General features: G+C 41.9%; 1 protein-coding gene across 4 annotated transcripts; it reads right to left on the reverse strand.

Moving 5' to 3' along the window:
- Window positions 1-501: 501 nt before the first annotated feature.
- CANX (calnexin) lies at window positions 502-20,353 on the reverse strand. 4 transcript variants are annotated; one of them, XM_032702753.1, is made up of 15 exons: window positions 20,272-20,353; window positions 12,347-12,535; window positions 11,811-11,884; window positions 11,232-11,290; window positions 10,868-11,009; window positions 9,505-9,586; window positions 7,893-8,085; window positions 6,854-7,043; window positions 6,000-6,113; window positions 5,354-5,510; window positions 4,826-5,041; window positions 4,299-4,418; window positions 4,057-4,195; window positions 3,828-3,919; window positions 502-3,226 (listed from the first exon to the last, which is right to left on the reverse strand). In XM_032702753.1, the coding sequence occupies exons 2-15, from the start codon at window positions 12,530-12,532 to the stop codon at window positions 3,173-3,175; spliced, it is 1,818 nt and encodes a 605-aa protein (XP_032558644.1). In that variant the 5' UTR covers window positions 12,533-12,535; window positions 20,272-20,353; the 3' UTR covers window positions 502-3,172. The 4 variants fall into 4 exon arrangements, with proteins under 4 accessions (XP_032558644.1, XP_032558645.1, XP_032558647.1 ...); XM_032702754.1 differs by having other exon boundaries at window positions 2,037-3,226; window positions 20,179-20,291; XM_032702756.1 differs by lacking the exon at window positions 20,272-20,353 and adding an exon at window positions 19,935-20,028 and having other exon boundaries at window positions 2,037-3,226.
- Window positions 20,354-20,595: the final 242 nt, after the last annotated feature.

Here is a 20,595-nt window from a genome sequence, read left to right on the forward strand (position 1 = left end):
CAGTCCTTGTTCAGCAACACTAAAAAAAAAAAATAAGTGAACCAAAAAAACCCCTTTTTGAAACCACAAGGCAAGAAGTGGCATTTACCACCAGTTTGGGATGCGGAGAGTGGGCATCAGAGCCAGGGATATACCCACAGCCTCACAGGAGGAGCTGAGCTTGTGAGGAAGGAGTAAGGAAGGAGAGACAACCATAGAAACGTACAACTACAAGCAGTCAGCACTAGCAAGAAGCCCTCCTCAGGCCCTGGAGTCAATCTTATAAACAGACCTTCAAAATGCACTTAAGAGGTCACAGCCTCAAGCTGTGACAATTCACTTTGCACCAGCCCCAGCAAGGTCAGATCACACCCAGCAATGCTTTGGGAAGGGTTAGTTGGTTAGCTGCATCCTTAATATCAACTCCCTGACCAAGCATCAGCTCCAGGAGAAAAACTGTTCCCAGCCCTTCTGCTGCCTCGTGTTCTTCAGAGCCCATGGGTTTTGGTTTTATTTTCCACCTCTGTCTAACACACCCCCCTCATCCTCAGACACAGCACATCAAGCTCAGCATCCTTTTCAAGAGCTGCCACCCTTGGGTGGACAGACACAAAAAGCCGAAATACACCTTCAAGTGTTGTAACACTTCCAAACCCAGTTTAAGGTGGAGCTTCACTACTTTAGAACACACAGTTATGCTTTAAAAGCACTCAGGATAAGCAGATAACTAATTTTTTTTCCTCCAAGACTTTAAAAATAAGAGTAATCTTGAGGTCAAACTGAGGCACCCAAGCCAGAAAGCAAGATAAAAAGTAACTTGAGTTGTCTATCCATTTTGGAAAGTCTTCATTTATTGTAGTGATTATTTAAAGCATACACTAAGGTATCAAAAAAAGCCATAACATGCAGACAGGAGACTTTTTCAGGAGATTTAGCAGAAGCAAATGTAGATTTACAATTAGATTTAATATAATACTATTTAAAAGCTGATAGCAGATCTCAAGTTCACTTTTGATGCTTTGAAAGAACATGTATGCACATGGGTCGTTTGGGAGTTTAAGGCAATTTGCATATTAAGATAAAAAACCATTAGATTAATAGATTTTTATGTTGTGCTCAAAATGTTAGCTGAATTGAAACCATTTACACATACTTCATCTCAAAGGACTGAGAGTCATAAATAGCAGCTGCTCCTTGATAAAAATACAGTCCTGAGAACAAGCCAGTAGCAATGCTTAAATTATGACATCTTCCATGTCAGAGTATAAGCTATATTTGCAATAAGGAGCAGTATTTACCAGGTGTTCAACAGGCAAAGGCATTCTAAACATGCAACAGCTCCCAACAGAAGTCTGAAATTACTTCCAGTATCTTGCTTACAATAGTTTATTTGCACACTGCAGAAAGATCAAGAAATCCTGCTATGCATTTGTGATCACTAGTATTTCAAACACAACAACCAAGGGATACAACATAAGGACAGGCAGCAAGAAGTGTTTTACAAAAAAAAAAAAAAAAAACCAAACCAAAAACAAGAGTCTTTTAGTAATTGGTTAGACTGTTTGCAAGGTAATTGGTTAGATCGTTTGCAAGGTAATTGGAACACTCTTCCCTCCCCAGACCCTGGGAATTATTCCCTACACTATACCTATCCTATGACCAAACAACACTGGAGTGTTTAAATTCAGTGCAAGAAGAGTAATTTTAGGACATTTAATTTCACTCTAAACAAAGGCAAAAGTTTATCTATATAGACATCCAAACGCCAACATATTTGGTACAGTGTAATGAATTACATCCATTTCACCTTCAGAGGTAATGCTCTTGTAGTGCTCACCTGCATTCCACAAAAAAAGTGTTTGAAACAGTATAATGTGGTAGACTCAACGCTTTAAAAAAATTTATTCAGCTGGAATTGGAACTCCCTAACATTCACAATATAATTTAGAATGCACTTGTTACATGAAGAGCAGATAAAGGACTTAAACAGTTTCACATACCAGTTAAGATATTCCACATGCTCCTTCCCCACCTACAATACTGACATCTTGGTTGTGTTTTTTTCTTTTTTTTTTTTTTTCCTTAACAAATACTCAGTTCAACTTGTGTACCTGCCTACCTCCCCCATTTCTACAGTAGACATACAGTGACAACACTGAGAGGATATGGGACACTGTCTTATTCAGTGTTTGGACCCTGGAAAGGAGTAGGCCTAGCTATGAAATCGAGCTTGACAATGAGCTGAACATGAAGTGCTTCAGCAACTGAGGCAGAGCTGCTCTCAGGAAGAGCTGTATCTTCACGCGGAAAGGAAAGAATCGGTGGCTGAGCAGTGGGGAAAGGGGGAAGTAGCCTAACCACACCTCCCCCCAAACCCTCAGCTTCACAAAAAGAGCTCAAGAACAAACAAAATCAGTTATCTGCAAGGTCTGCAGGATGAAATGCCACATTAACATGACCCACTCCAAATCCCAGATCGTTTGTCAACACTTAACAGGGCTTTACCCATGCACAGTATCATATGCTATAGACTGTCTAACCCCCTCCTTCCACCCCTTCTTCCTCTTTCCCCTCCCCCCAAAAGAATGAAGTTCATTAATTACAGTTTCACTACTTGTTTCCCCATATATCCCCCCTAGTTTTTTCTTTTGAGGGCAGAGGGGTTGTCAAAGACATTGATAACTTTTCTTTAAACAATTACCAAATTTTAAGGGATATAAAGACATTGGTGCATTTAGGAATTTACATATTTGTAAAAAAAACTAGTTATAAAACTGCATTATCACCTAGCACTTTCAAGATTGTTATATTTCACTAATTAATATATTAAATTAAGCCAAGGTTTGAGACTGGAAAAATTCTACCAATCTACTTAAAAACAGAAAAGAATATTTAAAACCAAAAATGAAAAGGTTAGTTATGTTACATTCCAAAATCCACAGCCCATTATATTAAATGCATTCTTTCTACAGGAATGATGCTCTTTAAAACAGATGATTGCAAATATTTTACTGCTAGACACTCCATTACATTGGATAGTGTGACTGGAACCTGTGGATGGCGAAATCTTGAGGTTTGTCCAAGTTTCAATGTAAGGTGTCCAAGGTCCTCTCCCAGAACCATGTTTCAAAACAAAAGAAAAAAAAACAAAACAAAACAAAAAAAATCACAGATCAAGTTCTTATGACTTTTTTCAATCTTTCCTTGGCTTTCTGTTTCTGGGTGATCTATTCACAGTTTCCTCCTCCTGCAAGAAAGTAATTTGTGTAAATATTGAAATAAAACCTAAGATTATCTTTAATAACCATTTTGTGAAGATCTACAAAGAATAATCTACTTTCACTTCTACATTAGGATTTACTTTTTGAAAGGACCTACTGCTGTAACTACTTTGTGGCAAACAGCCCAGTCCTTGTTTTCACAGTGGATGTACAGTGTTTGCTGGGAGCACTCAACAGCTTCTGCTGCTGGGAGAATCCTTTAACTTCAACACTCCACCCATTTTTAAGTCAGCCATTATGTCAGTGGGGAGCACTGAAAGGTCACATCCTGGCTGCATACAAAGCTGAATAAGCCTTTTGCCTCAAGAAGATGCAGTTCATGCAGTCCCACTCCTCTGTCAAGGCAGGCTCTACACAGTGCCTTTAGCAAAGTGCCCAGCTCTGCTCAAGTTGGCCACAGCAATTCCTATTCTGCAGGGGGTCATATATGTTTTCCAAAGTTCTGGTAGTGGGAGGGAGCATCATATGAGCCAGGTTAAATCATAACACCTGTAGTAAGGTGTTAATGTTCTACATAAACTAAGGAAAAAAATGCACAAGTTTCCCTGAAAGATCAAGCACTCTAACCTCTGATGCACGTTTCCGGTCATCCTCCTCCTCTTCTTCCTCCTCCTCTTGACTAGCATTTCCTGGATCAGCATCACCTTTCTGCTTTTCTTCTAAGGGAAATAAAAAAAAAAGTTATTCTCATTTCTGACCTATCTTCAGTTCACCATTGCCTTTACTCCATGTCTGCCAATCCTGCTGGTTTATTCTGTCAGGGAGAATATTGTTCAAGATTATCTAGTTTACCTACCCAGCTTTTCCTCATTTCCTTCCTCCTCCTCCTCTTCCTCTTCTTTTTCCCCTTTGTCTTTTTCTTCCTCTTTCTCATCATCCATCACATCAGGTTGAGGAGCATCAGTCTTTTTGTATTCTGCAGCACTTGGCTGTTTCTAAAAGACAGTGTCAAACCCAGGCAATTATTTGTGGCATCAAGGTACATTTTACTGAACCTCTTTTTAAACATGACACTAATTATCAGAGGAAATGCATCACCTTCCCAGAACAGCAGAAAAGGACAACAAGGAACACTGGCAAAGCCACAGTGAGGATGTAGACAACCCAAAGCCAGGGACGCTCTTCAGCAGCTGCCATCATCTGGCCCACAACACCAGGCTGTAAGACAAAAGGAACTGTCAAATTTCATCCCATACAGCAAGTTGTAGCACTTAAGTTTAAGGTACAGAATTTTCAAACACGCTTTTCGCAACTTTAAACACTGTATTTCATACCTCAAAAAAAAATTAAAGCTAACCTGCACAAGTACTTTTTTCATGGTTTACAAATTAAGAATTAGGTTACACAATCCAATTATCAGAGCAAAAACTCAAAAGAGAGCAGTGAGTACTCACAGTTACTTATAGCAACCATTACCATACTATAATCAGGAATTAAGGCTCCAATCTGGTTTAGCATAACCCTCAGCCTTGGCACATACAAATATACATTGACAGAGGCTGTGGGAGAGAACAGCAGCAATGCTTCTACTGTTCCACTCAGCAGCACAAACTTTCATCTCTCACCTCTGCAGCACCATCAGCTGCCTTTTTCAGTCCCCATCCATCATTGGCCCAATCATCAGCCACAGCTCTTTCAGTACAGATGATAAAGTTGTCAAAAAAGATGTCAGATGTCATGGACCATAACTCAAGTCCCACAGCAGTGAAGGGAGTCATCTTGAAAGGTTCCAAGTCTTCAAAAAAATCCGGGTTTGGGATCTTCCTAGGTTTCCATATACCCTAGGAAAGACAAAAGACATTCTGCCTCACCTAACAGAAAACAACTTTTAGTTCTCAGCCCATTTTGAATGGAGAGAAATAACAATCCTTTGTACTTAATTACAATGTCTATGGGTGCAACTTGGCAGGTTTTGGAAACCCACATAAAGAAGTGAAGCCTGGTAAGAAAGGATTTTGAATCTGTCCACTTGAAACCCAGTGCAATTATAACAGCATTTGAATTCTTAATTACACCTGCTGAATCTAAATCATGCTGCTTTTTGTCAGAGAAATGCTGCATTGGCCACCAGTTTATGCAAGGAAAACACTAACCTGATAGTTCACGTTATCAATCATAGGAGGCTTCCATTTGCCTTTGTAGTTTGGATTGTCAATCATTGGGCGCTGCCAGGTACCACAGCCAGGAGCTGCCTCACATTTAGGATTTGCAATCTGAGGTGCCTCCCATTCACCATCCATATCTTCATCCCTGCAAAGGAAAATTCAGTTTTGAAGTCCGCCCCTTGCCTTCATACAGCATAAAACTTAGGCAAGTCCTGGGAAAATTAATACTCATAACATAAAATGGAGATACTGAAACTTTGTATAGCACAGGTCTGTAGATAAATATACTGCAGAAGGAAGAAGGATTTCAATGACTAACTGAAGCACAGAGGTTCAACAAAAGCCAGTCCCTGAGCACAGACTGCCCCGCTGCCCCTTCTAAGTAGGTACAACTCCAAGATGAACATCCCTGCCCTGTTCATTCTGCTTCAAATCACAGAAGAGTTGAAAAATGCAGAAGTGAATGCAGGACAAAACTCCTCAAACCAACTCTGCCGCCTTCTTTTGAAGCAAAACAGCCTGAATTGGCAGCTTCATCAGCAAGTGGCAATGAACCAGCTATTCTTATACTCGTAAAAGTCAGTACCAAAGCCATGAAATATTTGCTGTCGCTTGCAACAGGCAGTAAACTTACCAATCTTCAGGCTTCTCAGCATCAGGGTCTGCTACATATTCTGGCTCATCATCCAGCCAGCCCTCTGGTTTCACAGCGTTTTCATCTGCGATCTTTGCAGGAGCATCCTCATCCCTGGAGAGCAGAACATTATGTATCAACACACACAGCACATAAGAGCTCTTAACCCCAAGGTATGATTCCACAGACTCTGAACAAGCCCACTGATTTAGACAGCCAGCCACCTTCACTTCTGTCAGGGAAACCCCATGATTTCAGAAAGGAATTGCCTTGCGATCTGCTGCTTAAACATGTGCCTCATGGCACATCATGGTGCCCACTGCAAGGTAATACTAATTTTTTAAAAGCCAATCTAGAAAGAGGATATTACAGCAAATCCCATATCTTGGCAGTCACTGCAAACACACACTCGAGCTTGAAACTGAATCTGTCATTCACAAAGCACTGGCTCAAAGACAGAAAGTCAGGATCAGTTTCTGATTTAGGGAATCAGATTTTTCAGTCACTTTTAAACTAAGGCATTACACAAACAACTACAAACAGCTTTCAGTTACACCTTCTGCAGCTCATCTTTGGATCTCATATGGATGAAAGCAACAGCTAGCATAGGTGTTTCTGTAAAATCTTTGTCTGTGGCCAACAGAATAACAGAGGAGCACTAAATAGAAACTCCCAGAGGATGTGGAACCTGCCTGCCTTTGTCTACCAAAGCACTGCTAAGATGCCTAAACTGACTGTATTTTGATTACGAGGACAAGACTCAAAACCTTCTGTAAGACATCTGAGAGAAACTTTGATCAGGACCAAATTATCAGGCTAAGGACTCCCTCAATTCCACCCCTCTATCAGCTTACCAGTCATCTGGTTTAACAGCATCTGGGTCTGGGATTTTTGGTCTCTCATCCCAGTCCTCAGGCTTCTGGTCATTTGGGTCCTCAATCTCTCGGGGTGGATTCACAGGAGGAGACATATCATTTAGCAAATTCCCACTGTTGACAACCGTTTGATCAACCAGTATCTCAAAACTATTATCAGGATTCAAGACTATAAGGAAAAAAGTTGTTGTAGTCATTCCATATATGATACAAAGTATGAGTCATAAAGCATCACTCATCCCCACTGTACAATCCAAGCTACCACCTACCCAACAACTGCTTTAAAGAACTGTTAAGGACCTTTCTCCTTATGCCAAAGTATAACTAGTGGTGATGTACCACATCTCACCTTGTGAGAAAGCAGACTCATGGCAGGAGTCCTACTTTAAACATGCTATAAGCACAGAGAGGTTTGTAGTGTGTTTTAGCAGTTACTACAAGTTGACTTTGGCACAGTAAGTATTGCTTTAGTAGTGACAATGTATATATTCACATTCTACTCAAGACTAAGACTTCCTACTACTGACTAACAAGATTTTAATCTCACTACTTTATTCCGCAGGAAAAGCTAACGTACTCCTTGAAAGATTTTAGTCAGAGTTAATATAGCAGACACTATTTCAGGAACCCCTGAGTTTGACTGGTACTACAAAAGCAGTAAAAAGACCAACACTCTGCCTCTAAATCTAAAGCACATTGTATCCCAAGTTATTCAGGGGCAGCATTTAGGTAGTTCATAAGTGCTGATGATTATTTCAGAAAACTGCTCTGAAATTCAGTTCTCCTTTAAGTATTAAGTTTAAGGTCTCATGACCTTTCTTATATGAAACCAGACCTCCTGTAAGTACGAAATAAGCCTTTGTAGAGATGTCCAGTTTTTGCATTTGAAGCTTTCAAGTGGTTTTTAGTTGTATGGTGCACTGCCACAAATACTCAGTTGTTTATCTGGCTCACTTTATGAGCTTTTGATTCAGGAAACGTTGGAGTTATTAACATGCACATTTAACAGTCACCATACCCAGAGTATAAAGATGAGTCTTCTTATCAGTGAAGTAACTCTTCAGGTCTGCATCTGGACGCTTTGCATGTTTCTCCTCATATTTGCCAGTCTTTGGGTTTTTGTGCCGGAAGATGAAGTGCAATTTATAGTCCTCTCCACATTTGTCAGGGCCAAACATTATTGTATATGGAGTTTTGTCATGGAACTGGTCCTTTAAAAACAATGCAAAACTTCACTCTATCATTTTGAAATACAACTTAAGTCATTGCCTGGCATAAGAACTCCTAATTCGTTAGAAATTATTCTACAACTTGCATATCAAGCCCCACACTAAAGCTTGTATTCCTCACATAAGCCTCCAGAAAAAACACCAGAATTATCACAGCTCCTTCATTTTGCACCTTTGGTCTGCCCTTTTCACATGGAAAACACCAGCTATATAAGTGTTATCAGAAAGATTAGTGTGACAACCACAATGTTTAAGTATATCTCTATATTACAATAAAGTATTTCAAGAGCTATCAACATAGAAGTATCAGTTACTGGCAATAAAGAATGAGTAGCTAGTCCAGCCAGTTTCTTTCACACAAAGTGATAAGCAGCACTAAAAGTGAGGCCGAGTTGAATTTATGAGCTGAGGTACTGTCTCAATCTGATATCTAACTGGATATAATCATTTCACCATTGAACACTGACTGCAAGTCTTTGTTCTTGCTAATGTTATTTTAAAATTCAATGCACATACAAAACTGATTGGGCAGCCAAGAAATCTTCTGGGTGTTTGTGGCTGTTTTGGATTTTTTTTTAATACTTTGGAATCTCTATTAATAATACAACTCCAATGAGACTGCAGAAGGAAAGAAGAAGGATGGGTAACAAGCCATAAAAGGTATGTCCTATAACGTCTAGAAAGAAGGCAAAAGAAAACCCACAGGCTACAAAAACCTGTGCAAGGTGACCCAGCAGTTCAACTTTCTCTGAAGAGGCACTTCAAGGGAAGTGTATGATTGAGAGGACAGAAAACAATTCTTAAGCCTTAGGGTTGTATCACAGTCTCTTCCATCGACCGCAATTTTAAGACAGTGCATTCAAGGGTCATTTACGAAACAAATAGTTCTATATAGGTCATGTGTGCAGCTGAACATGTGAGATTGTATCCAGTCCAACTTCTCAAGACTTAAATATACCCAGTAACTCACATGGGTTCACATGTCAAAGACAAGGTAAAAATGCAAGGCATAGTTTTAGTTATCTGCATTAGTCTGTTTCAGAAGATGAAACATGGAATCTTCCTTCTGTGCTGAGCTTCCAGAAGAGACTTTTCCTCATACATGGGCTACTCTCCTAAGCACTTTTTCCTTGGTCCTACAGCCCAGGGAAATCTGAAGTGCTGCAGAGTTTGGCAAAGGTCTGCAACTGCTCAGCTACCAGGGAATTCCAGAGTTTCCACTCAAGGGGCCATTACATTTCAGTATTTATCCTCTCCAACTGGAAACACCAGGAAAATGCTCAGTGCAAAGTACTTTGGCAATCAGGCCCCACTGCCTTCACTGAAGAGGTTTCTTCAGGAAGAAGCAAAATGAAAAACCTTTCTTTCACAGCTAATACTCAAAGTAGTAACATTACTCACCAGGTTCAGCTCCGGGGTTTTTGAAAGCAATTTCACATAGGCCCCACCACATTCTATTCCATTTTGGAAGTTTACCTCATACCTAATTTTAGTTTTGGATAGAAAGGGGAGAGAACATGTTATACAGGAGGAAAAATTACTTTTGTAATACACAATTACAATTTTTAGGTACAAATTAAGAGCAAGGCTGTTCTGGTTTTGTTTGTTTTAAATCACTTGCCCAGTGAATATTAAAAATACACACTACACTCTAAGGACTGAGAAAATATTCACGAGGGCCTCAGAAAAAATAAAAACTGAAGATTTAGAAGACTTAACCTGACAGAAAAGATTAAAGAAATTGAGTGCTGGTCTAGAAGATTATGATCTATAAGTAGAAAGAAGGAAGAAAAAGCTTTCCAATATATCAGACACTGCAACAGACAATTATTTTGCCCACAACTACCATGGCAGACAGACAACTCAATCTGCAAGACTACCAAAGGAAAAACAACTAGGTCCTAGGATAAGCCCCTTTAGGGTTATAAGCATACATCAGAACATTTAGGGATGCCACGGAGCCTGAAGAAAGGTGAAACATCTCTGTCAGGAATAGGCTATGTATGCTTGACCCTCTCTCAATGCCAGCAGCTGGAATGGATGACCACTGGAATTTATTTTTAGCCTCATATTTTGAGCCAAAACTAAACAGTCATGCAAAGCAAAGTGAACAACTCATTATCTTGTGCAAATATGAATTAGTTTACTCTTTGTTTAAAACTGATAAAGTCAATAATAATCCATAATTCAACTGTTCTCACTGAATTATTTTTTCCCCTGACTTGCTGGTCTAACACAGGTAGATTCTTCTACATCGGTTGTGGCCAAACAGAGCTACACAAGCTGTTCATTTTCCAGCAAATGAATGAAGACAGAGGAAGGAGGAAACAAGTGCATCTTTACCCCTATGTCCACTCCACCTCAGAAAGAGGGGGCAGTTTACTGCATAATGAAGTGCACTGACCTACATACAGACCAGCTTTTGTTCAAAAGGACAAGGACTTCCACTATTAGCAGTACAAAAGTCACTTGCCTGACCTTGTTACTACAATTAAACCAAGTGAACTGAAGCCATAAGACAGGTTACCAAGTCTAGTTTACACAGATTTCTTCCTTTTTCATGTTCAAAAAGAACCATGCTGTTCCCAACTTCCCCCTTTGGGAATCTGGGTTACTATTCTCCTCTTACTTAAATATTATAATAGGTTACAGCATCTTGTGTCATGTAGACCCGTAGTCAACAAGAGCTCATTTATGGAATTAACCTCAGCCTCCTGTCCTGTCATTCTGGAAACAAGAGAACACCAAGTTATCCTTTACTTACTGTATAATAAGGGGTTTGGTATCAAACACAAATGGCTTGGAAAGTTTGGATGAAATCGCGTGATGCTTGGCTCGGGTTACCAGTACAAGCCCTTTGTCTCCTGGAAGCTTAGTGTCCTTCATATCTTGGACTTCCCATTTACCTGGGGAGAAATTAACCCAATGTTACCAGTTTCTAAAATCTCCAAATGGACCATTTGTCTAAATTAGAACTTCATATTGTTAGCCAGGTATATAAATACTCCTTCCATTTTCTCCAACGAATATTTTAGTTGGGAAACAGAAAAGAAAGCCTTGCACCTCTTCTTCAGATATGACAAACGACTTCAGAAACATTTATCATCCAAAACCTGGATTTAACTCACCATCATATTTTGCAATCTCATCATCCGTATCATCTTTCTTGGCTCTGGAAAGGATCCATCTAGAAGACAGACATCCAATGGTCGAAAACCCATCCTTTCTCCCTCACACACACTAAAAATCCTGCCCTTAAGATAAGACATCCCTTGCTGTCCTATGACTACACCCCAGTGTCTTGATCCCCCAAAGAGTTCTACTCCCAAGCCTGCAAACTTTTCTGCATTTGCCACTTCCCTCCCCCAAAGCAGGATCATGGCCTCCTGAGAGAGCGTCCCACTCTTGTTCAAAAAAGTAAAAACAGTACCTCACCATCCACACATTTACCTGAGGAAAGTAAAAGTCAGATGAGGATTAAACCATTACACTTGTATGCCTCACCTGCCCCTTGTTATTAGAGCTTAAGGACATACTGGTTTAGTCCAGCACTTTAACAGCCAGCCTCAAGAAGGCAGTGCTGTAAATCCTCACCAACTGGCTGTTAAAGTTTTGAATAACACCACCTCTACAGAGAGGGTTTCATTACCTTTCACCAAGACTTTAAGTTGTTTGCTGTATTGAATCATCCTTCAGATTATACTCACCCATCCAGAGTTCCTTTATCAAACGACTCTGCAAAATACACTTCACCAGTTGGGACTGGGGGCCTGTAGGTAACCTATTGGAAAAGAGGGGCACTTATGCACCTTGCAAGACAAATTCCTTTCAGAAATACAGGCACATAAAGCTCACATTCCTCCTCTACCCTCAAGTACAGCTCTCCTGGATGCCCTTGCAACATAAATACAGAAGTTACATAAATATTGCTGCTTGTGCCAAGCTGTAGTGCTCTTGCCTTCAATTAAAACTCAAGTATATACCTAGCTGAGAATATTAGTGTTAACTCCTGATAATCACATCACACATTCCAAGGTTAGATCTAAGTCTTCTGGAAGAATCTGAGGGACATGAGAATAGAAACAAAGCACCCAAGCTTAAATCCAAGCCCTACTCCCAGATAACATCTTTAATAACATCACAACATATTAAAGGTTAGCAAAGTAAAGACAACTCTGATCAGACTCACATTAACCTCAACACAAGCAGTAATTCAATTTTTAAAAAAAGTTTCATGCCAAACCTTTGGAGCTGGAGGAGGACTGCTTGTTTCAGATTTTGACTCTTCTACCTCCTCAATGCCATCGTCCAAGTCATCCTCGATATCAACTACATCATCAGCATCGTTGTCTTCATCCATATCATGTGCCTGGGCAGTAAGGATCCCAAGAGCTAGCAGGGTCACATACAGTAGCCATTTCAGCTCCATGGTCTGGATAAAAAAGAGAAGGTAGAGAGGTCAAGCCAGCACAGCACACAGAACAACGTGTTGCTTCTCAGTACAAACCCAAGCATCCAAGGCAACAGGTGAAGTGCCTTGTCATGCCACGGAAAGAAAAGTGCAAACTTATCTTTTCAGCCCTGTTATTTACTGCATCTGGCTGGTTGAGACAGCTCTAAAAGCTGAAGAGGAATACAACATAAAGCTAAGTATTTAATACAAAACAGATGTTAACTGAGTGGAGAACCATGCTGCAGAAATGTCATAATTTTGTTCTTACGCTGCCACAGCCCACAAGCAGGACAGCAGACATGTACACACCACCACAACTTACGTGGCTCCAAAAGCCTAAGGAGAAAACCTATTTTGTGCTTATGAAGGACTTTAAATGCAGCATGCAGAAACTGAAGCCTTCATTCAGTTCAGAAACTGAAATACAATTTTCTAGTTCTTCCAAGCAGAGAGTAACCCATGGAGTAATCAATCCTCATCTCCTGTTCAATATATTTTTTTGTCCTTTCAATTGCGGAAGTCTGGTGTTTTCAATCACCAACCCCTTCCCCAGGTTTTATTGCCAACAGTCAGAGATACTACTGGCAGATGTCTATAAGCAGTTGAGGCTACTGAGGCAGACCCAGGAGAAACAGATGGTTGATTCGATTCCCTTCTTTCAATCTCTAATTTAACAAGATGACCAAAGAGTAGCTGTTAACTGAGGCTTAACAGAATTGAAATATGACACTTAGTTCATAAGGTGCTCCTAAAACATTTGTCACACCTAAAACATGGTAGATGTTGGCAAGCCATAGCTTAAAATACTTTGTAAGTAAAATCGATTTCCATTTGACTGTCTCACTAGAAAAATATAAGATTACTGTACCTTTAGGTTGATATAGAAGGCAACGCTTCTAGAGTGCTGCTCAGTTTTATTTGCCCAAAACTGTTTGCCCAAACAACCTCACCTTTTCTCCTTTATGCCTCATTCCAAATTTTTCTTCCAAAACCAAAGTTGTAACTGACACTAATTCTTTTTGAAAGCAAGTATAAAATCAAACATCCCCTCCTTCCCTTACACTCCTGCCTCAGGCTGTAGCCCTGCAGACTTACAAACATAACTCAAGCAGAGCTAACAGTGCCTGTAGGGGCCTAAGATCCTGCTCGAAAACAAACTTTCAACTTTTCGAAGCATGTTTAGGCAACTAAAAGAATTTACAGACTTAAAGGTTTATCAGAACTACCCAATACTCAAAAATTACATTGCATACCAGATCTACCATTCTCAGACTATTCTTTAACTTACTTCTAATGACAGAGGGGATGTTTCATAAGTACAACAGAAACTGTATTTTAAAGACTTGTGCTGAGGTCATGTCCAGTTTGTCACTACAGCAACACACAATTGCAGCCAGTTTTCCAACAATAGTGATGGCCTTGAGGATTATTGTCCAAAAGCATGTACACAGACCTCCCCCCTCAGCTCAGGCAACTGCACCCAAACACCTCTGAGCCAAAAGGACAATCATTCCAGAAGGAGTAGCTGACAAAAACTTTCAAGGGCTGTTATATAGGAGCAAGACTTGTTTTTTTTTAGTGCAGCGTACAGCCAAAACTGAACACAGTTTCAGACCCCTTAGCAGTTCATAGTTCTTGTTACTAGTGTGGAAATCACAACACAAAACCAAAGCATGAAAACAGTCAAGAAAAGTTCGAGTTCTTCTTGTACAGATAAGATGTTCTCTGAATAAACTTATGCCCACCGGCACAAAACCAGTACAGAAAACATGAGCCTGAAATTTCATCTCAGAAAGTGATCTTTAGAGTTCTGAGTGTGCCCTGTGTGACTGAAGCAAGAACAGATGAGATGGCACAAGGAAGGACACCTTTCCAAGGAAAGGGTTCCACTTTGTCTTAACTTGCCAATAGGGCATCACCAAGTGCTTTTGGAATGGAGCCAAGTTCAGGAAGATTATACCCCAAGTTTTATAACTTCTTTCAAATTATATTATGCAAACAGAATGAGCACTTTATGATTTGGAAAGTGATACGAGGAAGTTACACTTAAAAGTGAGCCAATTCCCTCCTCTCCTTCTAAAAGAGAGGAGTTTCTGCACCCCTCCTCCCAACCTTGTGCAAAGGGTATTAATGGCTTAGCATGCAAGTAATCCCTTAAGCAATCTCACCATCAGCCAACCAGCAATAAAGTTTTGGTGAAAGAATTAAATCATTCCCTACAACTTTCTTGCCAGTACTGACTCCATATTTAATAATTACCTACCTCACAATCCCCCCCAACTACAACCCTTTGTAAATATTTACCAAAGTCCATTTGCTGCTGACAAATGATTGCACCCAAGTGGCAAAGCTGCATGGCCTCATATTGCAAGGCTGCTCCAGAAATTCTTCTGTCAAAGCATTCTAGTGGAACCAGACAATTCTGCCAGTGACCACACAGCAGGGGTAGAAGCTTTGGCACTGCACATCTGTACTCCTGATAAAGCCACAGTATCTACCCTACAAGTCTACATTTATCAGTTAATGTTCTGTCCAAATTTGAGGCCTCACCGACCCTCACTTCAAGGGAGAAGTACTGTCTGATCAAGTTTCCAAGCAAGCTTAGTTCTTTCTCATCCCCCCCCCCCCCCAAAAATAAAGCTAAAAAAGCCTGAAGAGAAGCTAATCCAGTTCCATGTCCTTACCTCTTCATAATCATTGGCAAGCAGTAGTCACAGATTTATATTCCTACAGAAAGATGCTTAGGACATTTCCTACACATTAAATCAGTCCCAAATTTGACATAAGCTACCATTCATACACCTTGAGTACAGGCTGGTAGCTTCTTCTGCAACTGCCAGTTACCATGCCAAGCTCCTTATTCTGTTTAACCTGTAACAATACACAAACTGACTCAACTATAAAGAAATAAAAGACATTATGTTCTCAGAAGAGCATTCTAAGAGAAGCACACATTTTCGATATTTAAAAAGCTACTTCTGTCCATAATGGATGTAGTGCTACAGGAGGAAATTTCAAATTCACTTCACAAAACCCTTAGGGACCCAACATAAACACAATTATGTGTTAGTAAATTAGGTTATTCCTAAACAGAAGAGGAGGGGAGTGGGAGAAAGAAGAAACTCAGGTTTTATACAAAACAGGCATAAATTAAATTTTAGTGGAGTTTTAAGTTGCTGGCAACTACAGGTGTTCAATTAGTCACCTAAAATGTAGTCTGAACCTTCAGACACCCAGCCACCTACTCTATTATGATCAGACTTCTCCCTTGAAGAAGTGTCCAATTTCCAAGCAAGTACCATTGTTAGCCTTTTTTTAGTCTGCCTGCACTCCCCTTCTTCAGCTTTAACTGTGCAGTATTTCTGAAGGGTGGTGTATTTCTGATCATGCAATTGCCGAGAGCCATTAACAAAGGAACACTTTCATAATAGGTGAGAGCTTCTGACGTCTCCATTCTACTTCAGTGCAACCCTCCCTTTCACCATAACAACGTTTCAAGCCAGAGATGACTAAAACTCCATCTCCTTTTTTTAAATCCGGCCTTCAGACACTTACAGACACTGGAACACCACTGAGACCGAAGGGAAAACTACCACAGAGTAATCCCAAAGTACAAATCAGGAAGAGAGTTCAAGACTCCCAGGGCTACAGATCACTTGTTTTCCCTCTGTGCCCACCCACAGCCAGCTTCTAAACCAGAAAACCTAAGAGTTGATAGTTAAGCTGTTCACCTGACTGTCAAAAGGCTGAGGTATTTTCCCCTGGAATTTACAGGACCTATAGCAGAGCACTGAAAAGAGACACTTGGAAGAGCTGCACTACAGACTTTACAAAGTCAAAATGAAACCAAATTGGAGATTCAGAGAGAGAATCAGCTTCTTGCCCCAAAAGTGGCACTCTCAACACGTGGCTAAGGGATTGCTACCTTTGAAGTTCAAGGCTTTCAAGAAAGTCGTGCAGTTTCAGAGACTAATTTTTATTTAGAATTGCCCTTTCTCTGGGCATAAAGGGAAAAGTTCTTCTCAGTTATTGGCACGACACTGGAAACACTTGGCTCACACAGCAAACAGTTGTCACCATTCTCTCTAACATATACATGTCCCATGGACAGAGAGTGAAAGGGCTCACAAAAAAGATGTTCCAGTCCTCTGCTATCATACTTCCAGAACATACTATTTAGTAACTTCCCTGTCAGGTCAAACAGAGCCTGCAAAACCAGTTTAATCATCTCCTTGGTTACTAATCTATTTCAGTGGTTCATCAAGCCAGTTCTTAACACAGCATATTTCAGAATATATAACTACATTTGAATGGCTACTGGCTATGTAGTTTACTACTTACTTATTTTTTAAAAGAATTAACAGTCACATTAAATGGGTCTCACTAAAAATAAGTCACTTACTATGAACTACACCTCTGCAATTTAACTGGATGAGCATCAGTGGTTTCTATTTCAGCAGCATCTGAAGTCTCAGCTGAGTGACTTAAGCATGGGAAGAGCAAATTCTGCTAGCAAAGTCCTGTGTTCCAAACACTGGATTTCAGCAGAAGTACACCAGTAAAAACAAGCACAATGCATTCTCATACAAGGCAAGAATTAGGGAAGAAAAATTTAAAGACATAAAAGTAAAGAAATTTCATCAACACACAAAAAAAAAATGCAAAGAGACAAGAACAGAAAGGCTGAGACACAGATACCCTTTTTCCCTCTCAAATGAGTTTTCTGTGGTTTCTGAGTAAAGGCTTGGTTACCCTACTTGGTAGTGCACTAGTTTCTTAAAGTCAGAACTACTGAAGAGCAGAGGAAATCTCTTCTACAGCTCACAATCTCTCTGCCTTCCACATCCTGCCTCCTCTGCGGTGCCAGGGTAACTGTTTACACAGCCTCATGATGAACCAGCAGCTGGTTTAAGATGGCTTGAAGTCCTTCTGTCCTGTTATTTTAACCCTGTATCAATACCCCAGGCCAACCCAGCAGAAGCAAAGAGCTGTAGCAATACAAGTGGAAGGAGCATGAGATAAAGTAGCCAAGGATAAAGGAAACAAAGCTGTTGGCAGCAGAGTCAGCTTAATGCCTCAGTTCCAAGCACAGGTCTTGTAACCTGCACCTGCCTGACCTGTCTTTGGGCAGACTTGGGGGATGGACACACAGCAAAGCTGAACAACTGTGAGGTCAAAAACTGTATTAACTCCCAGTATTGCACCCTACCACCCCTCTAAGGGGGGGAGTATAACAAAATTATGTTCATATATATGCAGTAATTCATATGATGCAGACAATACTTTTCCCTCTTATATATTCAGTTCTGCAGCCAGACAATTTCCAGCATTGTGAAGATTCTGCCTTTAGCATCATAACTCAATGAAGAGCAGACAAGGCTAAAGCAAAACCACCTTGCTTACAAGGGCCCAGAGGCAAGAGCTCTCTGTAGGAGTGGTTTGCTCCCCTTCCCCCACTTTTTTTTTTTTAAGGAGAGGGTGGCTTGGATACACTGCTACATGAGGAAAAAAGGTCTTCTGGAAAGGATTAGCCAAACCTCTCTTGGAGAGCCCCACAGAAAAAGCTGCCTCTTGTTTGGGTTGTAAGGAGCACAAACCAGGCAAGGGATTAGGTGTGAAAGGGGACAACAACAAGGCTTGCTTTTAATAGGCATTTCAAATATGCCAGTTTCTAAAAATAATGTACAACAGTGCGGGTACAGTACAGGAGCAAACAGCAGATACTGTTTGTCAGCAGAGATATCCTTCCAGCAGAACTGGAAGTCCTTGGAGGGTGAAGACACAGCCGTGAGGCTTTTTGACCATAAAACAGATGGGCTGCTAGGAAAATTGTATTAGGTGGGGGAAGATCTGGAGGCACCCCAAGATCTTTCAGACCATCAAGCCTAGAAATCAATTCAAGTTTGCCCTGCTACAGAATTGATTCCAGCAAGAACAGGCTGCCACCATGATTACTACCAGAGGCAGAAATTGAAAGGCCAGAAAAGGAAGTGAAGGGCAGGGCTAAGTACAAATCACAGCGAATTCTCAGTAAAGGATTTATTCATTTACTGAGGGGGAAGTGCTGCAGCACACCAAATGCCAGAGTAATCTGATGGAAGTTGGAAACTTTGTTACTATTTTGCATTAGATTCCTTTCCTAGGAGGGTATTTGATCCCAGAAACAGTTTACACCTTACAAACAGCTTGTGATATTGCCTGTGAATTGCACAAATATCTTCTTCAAAATGTTATTTTTTTTAAAACTAGAAATACTAAGACTTAATACAAACACGAAGTTTTACTCAATGTTTTTCCTAGTTTTATTAAATGTTTTGGACAAGCCCACCTAATATGGTCAAATCCACAGTAAGGTGGTCTTTTAAGTCAAGTGCATCAGCGTGAAACTAGAGTAACACATTTCAACCTATATTTAACCAGTATTTTATCTGCATTACCTCATACATTATTATAGTTCCGCTATCTTCTTGCAGTATTTTAGCAACAACCAAAACCACAATGGGTAATTTTGTTCCATAAGACCTGTGTGTTAACTATGCTTGCTTGACAACGTTAAGTAAACACATTGCATTTAAAAATGCATTACATGCCTAGAGACCAGTTTTCATACATCTAACATACTCTACATAAGTTCCAGAAAGACTTTCCCACAATGTTCTGCAGAAATGCTGTAGCATTAATTATGTTAACACTCATCATATTAAAGTCTGGATCTTTAATATTACTATTACCATTAATACATGTCTGCTTCCCCTCACAACCAAATCACCTGCAGCATTTCTCTTTCTGCAGCCTAGAAAGTTCTTAACCACAAATCTGCATGTGAAAGTTCACTCTCTAGAATCAGAACAGGCAAGAAAACAGTGGGCTGTACATGCTTTAATTCAAAGGTCTGGGGGGTTTTTGTTTTAAAAGCACACAACACAATCTTCAGCCAGAAACCAGAACTGAGGTGTCATTTATACACTATTTTGAAGACACTCCACACGAACAATATTTGGGTGGCAAAAATTAAACTGCACATTATGAGTCCCTCAGATTCTCAATTCTCAGACCTTCCTTGTCTGCACCTCACCTGTTGGCCTCCAGCTCGCTCTGCGTCCCGAGCTCACCCTTTCCAGAGGCTTCTCCTTCCCCTCGCTCAGCCCGAGCCAGGCCCCACGACACGCTCCGCACCCACCTCCTCTCCTCCCTCTGCGGGGCTTCACAGGGAGCACGTTCGGGCGGATCACGGCTATTTTTGACACTAGAATACGCAGCCAGACCCAACCCAGACCACATCCAGCCCACATCCACCTCCCACCCTCGGTCCCAGGCCGCTCCCGCCCCAGCACCCCCGGCTCCAACCGCTGCCCGGCCCGGCGCTCACAGAACTTACCAGAAGAGCCGCCGCTCCCTCCGGGCCGCCCCGAGCCCTGCGGGTGCCGAGCGGGACCCGCTGCAACCCCGCGCCCGCCCCCGCCCGCAGGAGCCTCGCCCCGACCCCTGGGGGTCTCCACCGACCCCCGCACGGGGCCGGGGTCGGGGCCAGGCCCCGCACGGGCCGCCCGCCGCCCCCCCTGGGGCCCAGCCGCGCTCCGCCGCACGCCCCCCGACAGGCCCGGCTGCCCCGCCGCCCTCACCCCGCGGGCGAGCCCGTTCGCCGCTCCCCCGCCCCGATGTCCCGGAGCCGCGGTGGCTGCGGAGGGAGAGGACAGACGGACGGACACACTCACCCCTCGCCACCCCGGCCTCCGCCACCGCCCCCGGGCTCCCCTCGCCTCCGTCACGTGCCCGCGCGCCCGCCGCCCGCCTCTCTGCCGCGCGTCGACCCCGCCCCCGCCCCACCGCGCTCCGCCCCTCCCATTGGCGGAAGGCGCGCACGCCCGCCCCCCTGGCCGCGGGTCCCGCACTCTGATTGGCCGTTGACAACGCCGCTCAGCGGCCGGCCCGCCCCTAAACACGCCCCCAACGGCGCTGCCCTTCGTGGAGCGCTGCTATTGGCTGGCGACGGTGCAGGAAGTGATGCGCGATTGGGTGGCTGCTGGGAGGCCGTTGGG

This window comes from Chiroxiphia lanceolata, chromosome 15, assembly GCF_009829145.1.
Source record: "Chiroxiphia lanceolata isolate bChiLan1 chromosome 15, bChiLan1.pri, whole genome shotgun sequence".
NCBI classification, from domain to species: Eukaryota; Metazoa; Chordata; class Aves; order Passeriformes; family Pipridae; genus Chiroxiphia; species Chiroxiphia lanceolata.

What these genes read in the sequence shown, in the direction of transcription:
- CANX (XM_032702753.1), bottom strand. Translation starts at nt 12,532, where the DNA reads ATGGAGCTGAAATGGCTACTGTATGTGACCCTGCTAGCTCTTGGGATC. An exon ending in GTCCTCCTCCAGCTCCAAAG is followed by an intron (nt 11,885 to 12,346) that starts GTTTGGCATGAA and finishes CTTTTCCAATAG; the next exon opens with GTTACCTACAGGCCCCCAGT. An exon ending in TGAGATTGCAAAATATGATG is followed by an intron (nt 11,010 to 11,231) that starts GTGAGTTAAATC and finishes ATTTCTCCCCAG; the next exon opens with GTAAATGGGAAGTCCAAGAT.